At 43.9% G+C, this 15,606-nt stretch overlaps 1 protein-coding gene across 1 annotated transcript in view; it reads right to left on the bottom strand.

Annotated features, from left to right (window-relative positions):
* Window positions 1–15,606, bottom strand: part of TGFBI (transforming growth factor beta induced) — a 46,859-nt gene that overhangs the window by 13,123 nt on the left and 18,130 nt on the right. Inside the window, exons 4-12 of the mRNA XM_082211607.1 lie at window positions 13,694–13,851; window positions 11,807–11,971; window positions 9,677–9,823; window positions 9,386–9,527; window positions 7,189–7,401; window positions 6,045–6,182; window positions 4,333–4,469; window positions 3,624–3,760; window positions 1,490–1,620 (exon numbers count right to left, since the gene is read on the bottom strand). Coding sequence (XP_082067733.1) covers window positions 1,490–1,620; window positions 3,624–3,760; window positions 4,333–4,469; window positions 6,045–6,182; window positions 7,189–7,401; window positions 9,386–9,527; window positions 9,677–9,823; window positions 11,807–11,971; window positions 13,694–13,851 — 1,368 coding nt within the window. The remainder of the gene's footprint in view (window positions 1–1,489; window positions 1,621–3,623; window positions 3,761–4,332; window positions 4,470–6,044; window positions 6,183–7,188; window positions 7,402–9,385; window positions 9,528–9,676; window positions 9,824–11,806; window positions 11,972–13,693; window positions 13,852–15,606) is intronic.

The following is a 15,606-nucleotide window of genomic DNA, read 5'->3' as shown; positions in this document are numbered from 1 at the left end:
TTCTTCCTCTTACACAAGTTGCTCTTTGCTATATATTCCCATCAATGGTGATTCATTGCTTTCAGAGGAGTAAGCTAAATATTTTGCTTACAAAGCCTCAGAACATTTTGACTGTTCACATCTGGGATGTTTCAGTTCCACAGCTACTTACGGTAGCTACAAATCAGTTACGAACTATTTGTGCGTTAAGCAATAGAGCAAATGTGCAGACTGCTGCTCTGCGAACTTAAAAGGATAACCAGCTCCCATCAGCAGATGTTGCCTTATGATGTCACAGATGGGATGGGCATGAACTGAGAAAAGTCATTGCACTAGAACAGCTCCTATTCTTTTCTAAGCCACATCAGGCAAGAGAATGTTTCAATATTTACATGAAAGATAATTGAACAAGTTCACATACCCTTTCCTTATAGGGCTTCCAAGCTGAAGCTCCCCCCCCCCCCCGGGCCTGGGGCCTATGAAAATCTCACCCCTGTCCTTACCAGCCCAGCTAACATTCATCAACATTTATTAATGGCCATCTGTGATTTCCATCTTCCCTGCTATGATTCGTGGCAACTCTTTTAGACATACACATGACATTTTTCTTACTTAGGTCCTTCAGTAGCCCAGGCGTGGTTTCCCTCTCTCGCTTGAGGAACATATTAGTAGTAGTTTTTTAGATGTTGGTTGTTAGCCTCTTTTTAGTTGTTTGTTAACAGAGAGTGTAGCATATAAATACCCATGCACCACAGCCCACACCACTACTACTGCTTGTCCGTCTTATCAACCCTGAATCTTGACTGATACTCTTCTTTCTTTGCCTTTTTTCTACTCCTTCATTACCCCTGCAATATTCCATGAAAGTACTAGGAAATTTCAAGGACTGAGGCACAAGGGATGTCTGGACTGTCTATGTCTTTTCCCCACACACGGACAACTGCACACATGACAGAGAGACTGGCAGATAGACTATCATTGCCTCTCTCTCACAGACTCATTCTTTCACACATACATAATCATACACATAGAGAGAACAGAGACCAGCTCTTTCTCTTTCTCTCTCACACAACTGAACTTGCAATCACACATGCTAGCATACAGAAAAACAGGACATTCCCCCCGCCGCCCTCATAACAGCAGTCTGATGAGCAGGGGAGGGAAGTTCAGCAGAGTGGGTGGCAACTCTGCAAAATATTTCTTTTGATTGCGATAAATTGTTGGGATCTAGTGCACCCACCCACCCACACAAAGTTTGAAGGGCCTGAACTGTCTCACCATGGGTGTAGACAGTAAGTCACTGTCACCTCATGGACAAATCATTCCTCGTGACATCAGTGAAAACCAGAGCCACCACTTTTGTAACCTATTGTCTCCAACAAGCCAACAAAAGAGAAGCTGAATATCACACTAATAGCACAGAATGCTGGAAAGCTCACTTATCCAAGGAAATCAGTGTAAATAATCTCAGTATCTCACACCACAGCCAACCAGATCTATGGACATTTACCCATAAGTTTGTTCAGCTCCCCTTGTGGCATGGCTCGGAAGGCTTCGTTTGTTGGTGCGAACACTGTGAACGACCTTGGCCTGTTCAGCGTTTCTGTGAGGCCTGCAGACTGGATGGCAGCCACTAGAGTGCTGTCGGAAACACACAGAGAAAATACGCATTTAACGCTCAAGCATTTTTCAAAGAGCAGTTTAAAATGTCACGGCTGAAATAACAAAGAGGTCCAGCATAGAGCTCCACATATGTCCCAACGTGTACACAGAACTCCCGAGCTGGTGGGCTTCTCGGTTCCTTTCGCCAGAAGGAATTGCTGTGTTTAGGGAACCCTGATGTGCCTGCAATATATTATTGGGGAGGAGCAAGGAGCTCTTAAACAAAGACTTCCCAAAGGGAACTGGCTGGACACTGCTGGACAGGATTCTATAAGACCTTTGTGTTGGCAGGTCACATGTCCCATTAAAGCGGCAGTGCAGGGTGAGGCGCTCAGGCCCAGGAGCCAAAGATGGCTTTCCAGGCGCCTCTCTTTGGCCCTGCCCACAGGCCACACCCTCCTGGGTTCTTTTCTTTGGCCGGAATATGTTCTTGAACTCTGATACTACTTCTTGCTTGCCTGGAAGGAGGACAGAGGAATGTCTGCGGTTTGCTGAAACCTCTGACTTTTGCATTTCTGGAATATAACCTACTGTACCAAGGTGAGCATCGCACCATCGCACACTTCCCACTTTTGCATCTGGCTACTTTGCAAAAAGTTCCTCACTGCAGTATTAGAGCAAAAGCCTCCCAGTGGCTTGACTGGGTGCTATTTGCATTCAGGTGACACAGTTCAATCAGCTTAGAAACCTTGACCACTGCTGTCTTTAATCATGAGCTCTTTATCTGCAAAAGGGAATTAATACTGCCCTACTGGCCTGCTGCATTTATTATTAAAGAGGAAAAGATAAAGTGCAAACACCTAACACGGAAAGAATTATAATGAAGTTAGGATCTAATTAAATTGCAGCATTGGTCTGTGTTGAATTACTTGTGGGCAATCCTAACCCTGGCTGTGTAGCACTGAGCCTTAAAGGAGAGGCGGAACCAGGGTAGATGCAGCAAATGGGCTTGAACTGGAGTTCCTGCCACAATCTGCAGCTCACTAAAGCTGCTTAGGATCTAGTAGATCCTTGGTCCCCACCAGGTCTGTCCCTCCTTGCCTCCATCCTCTGCCCTCCATCATTTAGAACAAAAATGATAAAAATGTATTTTGATTAAATATTCAAATAAAAGTTAGGTCTACAATGCCATTGAGAAAAGCTTTCAAGCAAGAGCCTCAAATTAATTTTAAATGCTTTGCCAATGTATGAATTAGGCTTGAACTGGAGAGACACAATTAGAATTTCGCAGTAACAGACAGAGAACTACACAACTATGTGTGCCCATCAGGACTTTTGATTCATTTATTTTTAAAAAACATAATAAAATCCAGAGGAGGTACAACAGGTGCCTTCTGTTTTAACCTTTAAACACCAGCCAGAAACTTTTCTATGTTGCCACATGTATGCTGGCCATTAATAAAATATCCTTTTGCAATTGTTGATTTCCAGTTTTAAATGTTTACATGGTTTTTATTGTATGGTTTTCAGTTTAATTGTGGTAATGAATAGTGACATAAGTATTTTTATAAATAAAAATAATTTAAAAATCGTGTCCTTAATATTATAATAATGGTGTCAATTTAATTATTTGTGAGTCAAAATCGATGCTGTTAAACACGATATCTCAGTGGCATAGCACTTGCTTTGCATGCATCAATCCCCAATATCACTAGGCAGGTCCAGGAAAGACTCCTGTCTGAAAAACCAGAGAACTTCTGCCAGTCAGTGTATATACAATACAATACAATACAATACAAAATACAGTGTATATACAATATTGACCTAGATCGACTAATGGTCTGGATCTGTATAGGACAGTTTCCTATGTCTCTCTTCCATACTTTTTTTTATATAAAAAAAGGTTTAAATCAGATAATTGATTTTAAAATTCAAAATGTGATTAAATATGCAGAAATAATCAGCCTCAAGTTCTCACTAAAGCAAAACCACTTCTCCCACGTCACTGTTCTCAAGCTAACAATACAAACTAAAAATGTCACCTGAAACGATCATCCGCTTTGAGCACATCCATAACGGTGCCAAGAGGGGGAGTCACCAACTTTTCCATACTGAACAAGGTTCCAAATCTTCCTCTTTTGTCGTGGGCAGCAATGCAGGCATTTTCGATGCAGAGAGTCTACAGGACGGATTAAAAGCATCACGGAAGTTTAAAATGATTTAAGTTTCTACACTAGAGATCCTGCACATCTTGGTCTGTGGCATGAGGCCTAGAAGTACTTGAACACCAACTGACTAGTAAATCGGACATTCCCACAAGGCTAACAGTCTCTCGACTGCATGCTGATCAAGTGGTTTAAAAGGCAGAGCATTCACACAAATCAGCTCAGTGTAACACTAGAGTGGAATCAATTCAGTTTTGTGTGAAAAGAACTTTCCAGTGCAGAAAACGAAGGAACCAGCTTGTTCATCTATACAGAAACACCAGGCCTTGTTCTACTGTGAAACTCACTGAATAATCTTAGGTCAAACACAGGATTGCTGCGAGGACAGAAATGAAATAACCCCATTTAAACTGCTATGTATGAGTACCTGGAGAAAGGATTTTATTTGAACTGATTGTTACTACTACTACTACTACTACTACTACTACTACTTCCCTACCCTTCCTCCCAAAGGAACCCAGAGCAACAAACCCTGTTTTAAAAGTATAAACTCAAACTGGGAGAAGTAATTAAATGGCAAACGTACATTGCGGTACACAAATACTCTCAGCTGCTTGCCACTCAGAGTTTCTAGTTTCTGTCCATGGAAAAGGTATTTAGAGGAAAGCTGCTCTTTAATAATGTGATCCCGGAGCACGTTCCTGCCTGGTGTAGGAGTCTGATCTGCAGAACAAAAGAAAGCCAAGAGTCATAGTTTTATAATAAGGCATCTAAAGCATGCTGTTGTGTAGAATTTTGTTGCAAAATGCAAGTTTCAAAGTGAGTCCCCTACATGACCCCTCCCCCACCACAAAGAAAGGGCCGGGAATTGCTTTCTTTTAAAATGTAGTCAGTGTCTGCAAAAACAAAATTTGCATCTGCAACCCATGTGGCTACACAGAAAACTTGATGAGGGAACAATTGTGATTCACACCAGTGCCATCCTTGTGCACCACTCTGATAGTTCCTGAAACTAAAAATAATAAAAGTGCTTATTATTATAAAAGAGAAAATGCTGCTCGAGTCAACACTTTCAATATTTCAGTGCAGCATGCACAGTTTCCTTTGTAGCTCATGGTTCCACAGTGTGAGGACCAAGCATACTCCATTGCCTCTTTCTCCCTCCATGTTAGTGCCAATGTATTTCAATTGCAAAGAGATAGCCATTTAGCTTTTGTAACAAAAGCAGCACAGAATTCTGTGGCACTTCAAAGACTTAACAATGTTACTGAAGCATAAAATTTTGCACCACTTTGTCATAAAGTTCTAGCAAATGTTGATCAAGCTCATTTTTTTAATTGCCTTGAGCGAGAGGTAGCCTGAGGTCCACACGACAGCCTCAGAGTTCTTGAGAGGAAAAGCAGGATCTAAAGTAGAGAGTTACTGTCAGAGCAACTGGTACCACTGTGTAAATCTGTAGTGAGGAACCTGTGTCCTTCCATACATTGCTGGACTCCCATCAGCCCCAGCGAGCATAACAAATGGTCAGAGATGACAGGAGATGTAGTCCAATGAAATTGGGAGAGCCTTGGTTTCCCCACCTCTGCTGAACACCACCCATTCATTCCCCAAAGCCAAAACACACAATGAGCTCCTGTGGCAAGAACTAGGTGTTATGTTGACAAGACAAAAGGCAGGATTCCTATCCCCCCATATCTATCATTTCAGAGTGGTTTCACACACACTGTAAAGTTCATTCAATCAACACCAGGTACCCCTATACTGTACATGAATTCATAGGTGACCCTGTAGAAACAATGTGAATTATTCCACTGATATGAATACATTCAGATGAATGTGGATTCTTTCGATCAGGCAGAATTGTGAGTTCCCCAGAAACTAGTCAGCGCAAATGAAGATGATCTTTGGGGAAGCAGCATGCCTTTACAGTGCCAATATCACACTGTAACCCGGGCTGGCTGGTCCCGTGTTTGATGGGCATATCTTGCATGCATTAAAGCGACTGCATTTTACATTACCTTTTACAGTCATGCATTAGAACCAGAATAACACCAAAAAAAGAAAAAGATGTGACCTTAACTTGCAACCTTACAAGCTCAAATTGACTTTCAACAATAAAAAGAAGCTTTAGGGACAGCTCATGCATGCAGAGGGGATTATAATCTCTCCTCGTTTCCAGTCATGGCTGTCACACACAACCAGCAGTGCCCACCAGAGTATGGATTCTGTCCTGAGTTGATTGACGCTTCTGCTTCTGCCACTAAACAGATTAGAGTGCAGATGAGTGCCAGAGCTTACCTGTGAAGAAAGAATTGATGGGGGCAAGAACTGTCAGCCCCTCATTTCCAGTGAGATGCGAACTGAGGCCAGCTCGTCTAAAAAGGTCCATAGCTTTTGAAACGTCGGAATCCTGACCAAGCTCCAACAAAGTTTTAGCTGCAATTTAAAAAGATGTTAACATGAGTCTCAACATTATTATTTATTGCAGAAGGGGTAACTGATGAATGACCAGAGCAGGGGTCAGCAAACTTTTTCAGCAGGGGGCCGGTCCACTGTCCCTCAGACCTTGTGGGGGGGGGGCAGACTATATTTTGAAGAAAAAAATGAATGAATTCCTATGCACCACAAAAAACCCAGAGATGCATTTTAAATAAAAGCATACGTTCTACTCATGTAAAAACACGCTGATTGGGCCGGATCCAGCCCCCGGGCCTTAGTTTGCCTACCCATGGACCAGAGCTTTAAATTAAAATATGCAACAAAAATATGTGTATTCTATGCCAGATTCATTAAGTGTCTTTTAAAAATGAGACTTTATGGTTCATTTTACATCTCCATTTCAACGCTCATGCTGTGCTTCCTGTATCAAAAAAACAAACCCAGAAAGATTTGGCATTTTGATTCTTAATTTTGTTGACATTAAGCTTATTTTTAATATTTTTCTCTCTGTGAAATACATTCATATATAACCTCACTTTAGAAGTGGGAAAGCTACACTATGGAAGACAAGTGACTCAGATGGAACATCAGCTGAACTGACATGGAATTAGGCCAGTCACAACTGGGTCAGGTTGTTGTAGTGCATTCTCCATATATTCGAATAAAAGAATACAATTGATGGCAATGAGCAGGGGTGTTGCTTAAAAGGTATAATTAAAAGGTACTTAAAATGGGTATAATTTATATGCAGAGATGCTTCTGGGCAAGCTGGCTGGTGTCTCATCTGCACTTTGCTCTGCAGTGTGCTCAGCCATGCTATAAGGAAAGAAAAAACCTACAAAAATGGGCAGGATGTCCAACCCCGAACACAAAGGACCTGGAGCTGAGGCCCTGGGGGTCATCCCCAAACAACAGTCCTGGCGGTTAAGCTGCACTGTTCACACTGGCAAGCTCACCAAGCACATCTTGTCTGAGACAAAATCATAATGAGGAAAATGTTTACCAGAGTCTGGGATGAGTAATTCGTTGACAAAGTGTATCACGCCATTGGTCGCGATGACATCCTTGTTAGCAATGATGGGCCTTCCATTAAGAGTCAGTTCGTCGCCATTGCAGCCTACGTCCAGCATGTTCCCCTCCAGTGTTTCCATTGATAAACCAGCAATAATGGCTTCTGCACACATGGCTGTTTTCAAAATGTGGTTGCTCAGCAGGTCTATGTGGAAACAAAATATACCAAGCAGATTTGAAAAGAGGGAAAATCTCATTAAAAATTTTAAAAAGCAAAGATATAGTGGCTTGAAAATTGCTACCAGTGTGTCGTAGGCTATGGAATGAAAATTATACCAAACAACAAGGTATCACGTTTAATCTGATCATGCCCCCCACAAAAGAACAAAATGCATGTTGTATGTACATATGCACACTAATTGCAAGAAGCTGGAGACAAGGGAAGTAAATAGTACAGCTTTGAAGCCAATTAGCATCATTGTAATGTCCTAAATTAGCCAGAGAATTTGTACTCTTGAGATATGTACAAAGTTTCCCTGATGGTTTCTAAAAACATTTCCACTTTGCCAAGAAATGAATTTGGGACACTCATCTGCAAAAGCAGATGCACACTTTTTAATGGAGGTATGGTTTTGATTTTTAAATTGTGTAATGGTTTTTCAAAATTAGTTCATTGTGACTTTTGCTGCTTTATGCTGAATATAAAACTGTTTGATTTCATTGTGTGAGATGCCCAGAGAATTGTTATGGGGCGGCTAGAGTGATTTAATAAATAAATTTCCAAAATTTTCTTTCCCCCACCACATTTGACCAAGACCTGCCAGTGCTGAGCATTGTTCTCCATTTCAAGCCACAAAGACCTGGTTTATTTGTGCTTTAGTTTCCTGCTTAGGAGGCGAGTGGGTAGCCTTGAGTTTGGTTTGGTGTTTTTAAAACCAGCTTGCTATTGCTACGTAGAACCAGGCTAATGCTCATCTAGCACATCGCTCAAAGTGCTGACCAACTTGCTATTGCTCATCTAGTTCCCCATGGAAAGTGCTGATGAGCTTGTTATTGCTTATCTAGTTCTCCATTCATCTGAGCTCCCTGTCTGCCTTCTGGCTACTGACTCAGTACAAATGCAGCTTCGTCTTTTTTCCATGGCCTTCTCTCTACATTCCTGCCTTAAAACCAGACGGTGGAGAATGAGCAGAGAAAGGCCACCACCATAGCAGCGGGTCATGCAAACAGAGCACTGGGCTATGGGGATTGAAACCGGCCTTCTCTTTAGAGGACCTTTCTGTCAGCTGTCCTTAAAAGCAGAGTGGTGGTGCTCACTTGACCTCCTGAGTCACTGCTGCTTACTGGGAAGGAGAGGGAGAGATGGTAGAGAGGTTGGCGCAGTGCAAGCGCACCGGCAGAACCTATCTGGTGCTCCTGCTGGTACACATGCACCAATTGGACTTCACCACCTTGTCCCTCCCCTTCTCCTTCCCAGTAAGCAGCAGCAATGCAGCTATCGAGGTCATCACAATGTCCATCTGCTACTAACTTTAAGGAGAGAAATCAGAGAGAGAAAAGATTTGAGGTCAGCAGTATGTCACTTTGAACCACTACAGAAATATAAGTTTCTCCCCACCCCTTGCCCCTGAAAAATTAACATTTAACCTTGCCTTTCAAGATATGGCAATGTTATAAAATCATCCGTGAATTACACACCAAGAAAAAGTATAGCAAAGTTTCCGAAACACATCTGACCCAGATTCATTACTAACATTAGACCACATATACTAGCTGGAGACTTCTGGCAAAACACATAGTCTAAGACGTTCCCCTACCTCCAGTGCCCTTCTACTCAGGATTTTTCTAAAAAATAATTTTATAAAATTTATCCAGTGGACCCTCGGGTTACATTACCTTTGGGTAACGTAACCTTTGGGTTGCGAATGCGGCAAACCCTGAAGTGTATACTTCCGGGTTTTGCCACACACACATGTGCAGAAACGCTCTATGGCACCGCTCACATGCACAAAAGCAGCACCTCTAGATGTGGACTTTGTGGGGTATGTACGGATCCCCGTAACGAATTAAGTTTGTATCCAGAGGGCCCACTGTATACCACAAGTGGTATACAGTGGACCCTCTGGATACAAACTTAATTCGTTTACAAATTATATCTATGTACAATAGACATTTTCACAGCTGTTTACCTTTCAGAGCTTCTGGGTCTCCTAGGATCCTGGTTAGGGTTTCTGGTGGGATCTTCTTAAAAGCTTCATTGGTTGGAGCCAGCAATGTAAACTGGCCTTCACTTTCCAAAAGACTGTCGAGACCAGCAGCTGCCACAGCAGTCTTTGAATAAATACAAAAGAAACGGAATTAGGCATGTTAGAAAGGAAGGAATCCAGTAGGGATACAAGTTAATAGGTTTTCAAGGAAGTGATTTCGTCCTAAATGGGCATCAAAGGAAATATTGGAATATATATTTGAAATGGACTTACTCTTAGGGTTTCAAGATTCTCTTCAAGCTCAACAACTTGAAGGATGCTGTTTGTTGTTGTGGAAATGACTTTGTCTATCAGGTGGACCACTCCGTTGGTGGCGTGGTGGTCAGCCTCCAACAACCTAGCACAGTTCACTGTCACGATCTGGGGAACACAGGGACCAGACAAATAAGAAACTAAAGCTAATATATGATTAACATATTATATTATGTCAGTGTAATAATATGTCAATAGCTGGTTTAAAGAATTCCACGGATCATTTTCTCTATCATTAAGTCTATGCATACTTAAGAGGAACAGGGAGAATTCTAAAGGTTGTCTGCATGCATCTGTGAGAGCCACCTTGAAGGATCCTAGTGGTTTGAAAGTAAGTTTCATCCTTTTAATAAGTCAATAAATAAGTTACTCATTTATTCGTATTTTTAAAAGTGTCAACTGATTTCCCGGACATGGGGCCAAAATGGTGGCTGGCCCCAAGCCTTCGGTTAATAATAATATAATAATAATAAATTTTATTTATATCCCGCCCTCCCCAGCCGAAGCCGGGCTCAGGGCGGCTAACAACAATAAAAATAGTTCAACATTCTAAAACATTCATTATAACATTAATTAAATCAAATTAAAATCAAATTAATGGCAACCATCAAGCAAATTTTTGTGCAGATTGCCAGAGGAGGGGGTCAGGCTGCGCCCTGACAAAAGGCCTGGTGGAACAGCTCTGTCTTGCAGGCCCTGCGGAAGGATGCCAGGTCCTGCAGGGCTCTAGTCTCTTGTGACAGAGCGTTCCACCAGATTGGAGCCGCGGCCGAGAAGGCCCTGGCTCTAGTTGAGGCCAGCCTAACCTCTCTGAGGCCTGGGATCTTTAGGGTGTTTTTATTTGCAGACCGTAAATTTCTCTGTGGGACATACCAGGAGAGGCGGTCCCGTAGGTACGAGGGTCCTAGGCCGTATAGGGCTTTAAAGGTTAAAACCAGCACCTTAAACCTGATCCTGTACTCCACCGGGAGCCAGTGCAGCTGGTACAGCACCGGATGGATATGATCTCGCAGCGAAGACCCCGTAAGGAGTCTCGCTGCGGCATTCTGCACCCGCTGGAGTTTCTGGGTCAGTCTCAAGGGCAGCCCCACGTAGAGCGAGTTACAATAATCCAGTCTGGAGGTGACCGTCGCATGGATCACAGTGGCTAGGTCAGGGCGAGAGAGATAAGGAGCCAACTGCTTAGCCTGGCGGAGATGAAAAAATGCCGCCTTTGTTATAGCTGTAATCTGCGCCTCCATAGAGAGGGAGGTATCGAAGATTACACCCAAACTCTTCACGGATGATGCTGGCACTAATTGCACCCCCGCAAGAGACGGGAGTTGCCCCCTCAATCCCATATCGCTCCGTCCCAGCCAGAGGACCTCTGTCTTCGAAGGATTTAACTTCAACCGGCTCCCACGTAACCATCCAGCCACAGCTTCCAGACATCTGGTCAGTGTATCTGGGGCCGAGTCAGGATGGCCGTCCATCAACAGATAGAGTTGGGTGTCATCGGCATACTGATGGCAACCCAGCCCAAAACTCCGGACAAGCTGGGCGAGGGGGCGCATAAAGATGTTAAAAAGCATCGGGGAGAGAATTGCACCCTGAGGCACTCCACACACCAAGGAGTGGCGCGATGACAATTCCCCCCCAAGCGCCACCCTCTGTCCCCGACCGGAGAGAAACGAGCGCAGCCATTGAAGGACTGTGCCCTGGATCCCCACGTCGGCAAGGCGGCGGTCCAGGAGTTCGTGATCGACCATGTCAAAGGCTGCTGACAGGTCTAGAAGAATCAGCAGCCCCGACCCGCCTCGATCCAGCTGCCTGCGGAGATCATCTGTTAGGGCGACCAGAGCCGTCTCGGTCCCATGACCAGCGCGGAAGCCGGACTGGAATGGGTCGAGAGCAGATGTTTCATCCAGAAACCTACATCACCCACCCCTTATATTGGGAAAAGCCAGTTCATATTAATACATCTGGCAGAACAATTAAGTTGGCCATCTAAAATAGAAACAAAATAATATCCTGAGCTCTTTAAAGAATATTTGGTACATATCAATTGCCCTTGTAGTTTCAGTTTTCCTTGCAGTTTTACCAAATACTCACTCCATTTGGATAATGATGGATCTGTACATCAATATTCTGGTACATTGAAGGGAGAGTTGTTCCATGTTTCAGATCATCCGTAAGAACTCGTTTATTCACCATATGGTAGCGAAGAGCATTTAATAGCTCAATGTTAACATTGCTCACCAAAGAATCCAACATTTCCTGAGAAAAAGCAAATGAGACCAAATACTCAGTTCCACTGAGCTTATTCTCACAAAGCCATAGATGTCAATGCTTGACTAATAGTACCTGACCATTTCTACCTGCTTCTACCTCGCAAGCAGGAAGGAAATATGCTTGGACTGCAACTGCCCCCCCCCCCACTGTGAGGGCTAACAACAGTGGAACAACATACAATTGCTGGGAAGATTCCTTGACTGCAGCTTCTTGTGTACAGGTGAAAGGGGAATGCACCCTCAAGCTAGCAGTTGTGTTACTTGCACTACACAGCTCCCATCCAATGAACTTAGCCCACTGTGAATAAAATTATACAATGCCTTTTCTCAACCTTGGGTCCCCAAATGCTGTTAACTACAATTCTCAACATCCTTGACCACTGGGGTCCTGCTAGCTAGGGATGACAGGAGCTGTATTCCAGCAACATCTGGGGACCCAAGGTTGAAAAAGGTTGTTCTAGATCTTGCTTTCAGCTACTGGCAGCCTTTTGTATTTTCTGCTTTAAGAGAAGTAATTTCATCTAATCATCCCTCTTATGAATAGCTATGGGAGGCACAGGAAAAGAAACAGGATAAAAGATAAGCATGAGTGCTCTTGGAAGTTGCAAGGGTTAAAGAACACAGAATGGGAGCTTGAGCAACGAAGATTAGAAAGCTGCTCCACTGGTGTGACAGTGTTGGGGGCAGGCCCTCCTGCACACAGCGGGGGCAGAGCCAAGCTCCCGGGTCATTGGGGAGTCTCTAGCCGCGTCCCAGCCCTAGCCAGCCAATCTGGCTGGGGGTGGGTGGGTGGGCGTGACTTGGCTAATTTAAGCAGCCGTATGTCCAGGGATCTTCCTGTTTTCACCTACCTCATAGCAATCATCACAACTTTTGTAAGGTTTGGCAGTTAGGCAAAACCTGGTTTGGGGGAGGGGAGGTGTGGCCATCACCTGCCCCTCCATTTTTAAGGGTGTTCCGTTAAAAGGATCCAGGGGTGTGGATCTTGTCTGAAGCCCGAGTAGGGGCTAGGGCCATGCCATGACCCCATTGGGGACCCTGGGGGAGTTCTTAGTTGATGTACATCAACAGGACTCCCCCTATTGGTGGTTGACCCTTACTGGATTACCTGTATGGCGGGCAGGAGTCAGATATAGTCGGTTCAATTCCAGTGTCTAAGCCAATACCACTCCCATTCTGTAACCAATAAAGCTGTGGCCTTTATCTGCCCATTAACCCAAAATACTGTGTCCAGGTGTTCTTATTCAACATAAGGGGGAGGCCTTGGGGTCTTGACATGCAACTAGGAGTCCCACTGGATTTGGCCAAAGGCGCATCCCATGTGGAGCAACATCCTGCTTTCACAGTGTCCAACCGGATGCCTATGAGAAGCAGGACCTGAGCTCCAGAAGTGTGATCCCAATAGTTCCTTTATTTAAATAATTTGTATATTGCCTTTCATTTCAAAGAAATATGACGGTGGTTTACGGAACAACAAAACAACATATTAGAAAGGGTAACAATGAAATAATATATAACAATATTTAAATGTGAATATACGTATAATGATGTTTAATTATGGTGTCTGAATATTCTTATTCCTTCATTTAAAATAATGATTCCAATCTTCTTACTGTGTCCTACCCACTTTGTGGATAGACCACCTCTATTTTTCATGATTTCCTCAACACATTCAAGTTTTGGAAACTAAAGTGGCACTTATTCTTACGGCAGGCAAGGATGCCCAGGCTTCATTGGTTGGGGCAAAGATTGTGTAGCTTCCAGGGCCTGTGATTTCAGCACTCAGGTTAGAGCTGGCAGAGTAGAGCTGTGTGGTTGAGGCCCCAACAGTTCCGAGTGTTTCGTACAGGTTGGAAAGAGGCAAAGCTGTTTAAAAATAATAATACAGATGACATTTCACTTTGACAAGGCAATAGCATAATCATAACATTTACTAAAGGTAACAGTAAAGGTACCCCTGCCCGTACGGGCCAGTCTTGCCAGACTCTAGGGTTGTGCGCTCATCTCACTCTATAAGCCGGGAGCCAGCGCTGTCCGCAGACACTTCCGGGTCACGTGGCCAGCGTGACAAGCTGCATCTGGCGAGCCAGCGCAGCACACGGAATGCTGTTTACCTTCCTGCTGGTAAGCGGTCCCTATTTATCTACTTGCACCCGGGGGTGCTTTTGAACTGCTAAGTTGGCAGGCACTGGGACCGAACGACGGGAGCGCACCCCGCCGCGGGGATTCGAACCGCCGACCTGATGATCGGCAAGTCCTAGGCGCTGAGGTTTTACCCACAGCGCCACCCGCATCCCTAACATTTACTACTTCACCATAAAAATGCATATTGCATGGAAGTGCTTGTAAGAATTGCCCAATGACCCATTTTTTAAAAACTGAAAAAGCTGCTTTGCGAGTGGAGAAATAGCAGGGGGGAAGCGAACTTCACCCTTTCTCCACCTACTATCTTCCTATGTGAAATTGCTCTCCTAAGCACCCTTTGTAACCAATGCGTTTTCAAGGGCATGTTTGCATCTGCTCTAGAAAATGCATGTTTGAAACAATTTAGTGGCAGGGAAGTCACTAGGAGGGACAATTTGCAGCCGGCAGTCTATGTGTGGATAAAGGGTTAAGCACCCTTATCCTCTCCTGCTGTTTCTCAGCTGCAAGTCACACCCTCCTTGGCAAAAAAGAAAAAAGGGCTGTCCTGTTACCGTTACATGTAGTCATACCTCAGGTTAAATATGCTTCAGGTTGAGCATTTTCAGGTTACGCTCCGCGGCGACCCGGAAGTAACAGAACGCATTACGCATTCGGGTTTCACGGCTCACGCATGAGCAAACGCTCAAACTGATGTCACGCGCATGCGCCGAAGCAGCGAATCATGACCCGCAGACGCGGGCTGCGTTCGCTTCAGGATGCGAACGGGGCTCTGGAACGGATCCCGTTCACATCCAGAGGTACCACTGTACTAGAAAGTAATGTGCAGCATGTTCCAGACATGACAGAAGGCATGGGAGCTGGAGGAGGCAACTGAGATAACAATAGATATGTTTGTGCAGAATACAGTGAACTTAGCAACTGCCTTGCTGCATCAAACCACGGCTCCACCTGGTCCAGCGTTTTATTCCTAATAAAGGATAAAGCTGGGCTCTCTGTGGGCAGTGACAAGGAAACATATTGGCAGCAATGACAGACTTACTCGCAGCCAGGTTATCGAGAAAAGAAAAGGGAGGTGAAGTTCAAACCTCATACTCCCTGCCCCTTATAACTGAGGCTACCCTCTAACATTGCTTAACTTTTAATGCTAATTTACTAGCAACTTGGTGCATAGGACATTGTTTATTAACAGCTACTGCTGCAGAGGTAGACAAACTGGATTCTACTCACCCTGAAGGTGTTTTGGGATGGGAAGGAAGATGAAGAGCATGAAAATCCTAGCTGCTACATATTTCACATGGCTGTTTATTTGTATATATTTTTATTTTTTATATATAGATGTTTTATGATGGCCTATACTTGTATAAAGATTCAGCGAAGTAAGTAAGATATTGTGTCTAATTTGATATTGCTGCTTAATATGTATCCGTGATGTCTGTTCTATATTAGGTACCATGATATTGCTTCTTATTATGAACT

The sequence above is a fragment of the Podarcis vaucheri genome (assembly GCF_965113315.1).
Source record: "Podarcis vaucheri genome assembly, chromosome: 2".
In the NCBI taxonomy this organism is placed as follows: domain Eukaryota; kingdom Metazoa; phylum Chordata; class Lepidosauria; order Squamata; family Lacertidae; genus Podarcis; species Podarcis vaucheri.
The sequence above is the reverse complement of the archived record's forward strand: the minus strand, read 5'-3'. Positions and strand labels throughout refer to the sequence as shown.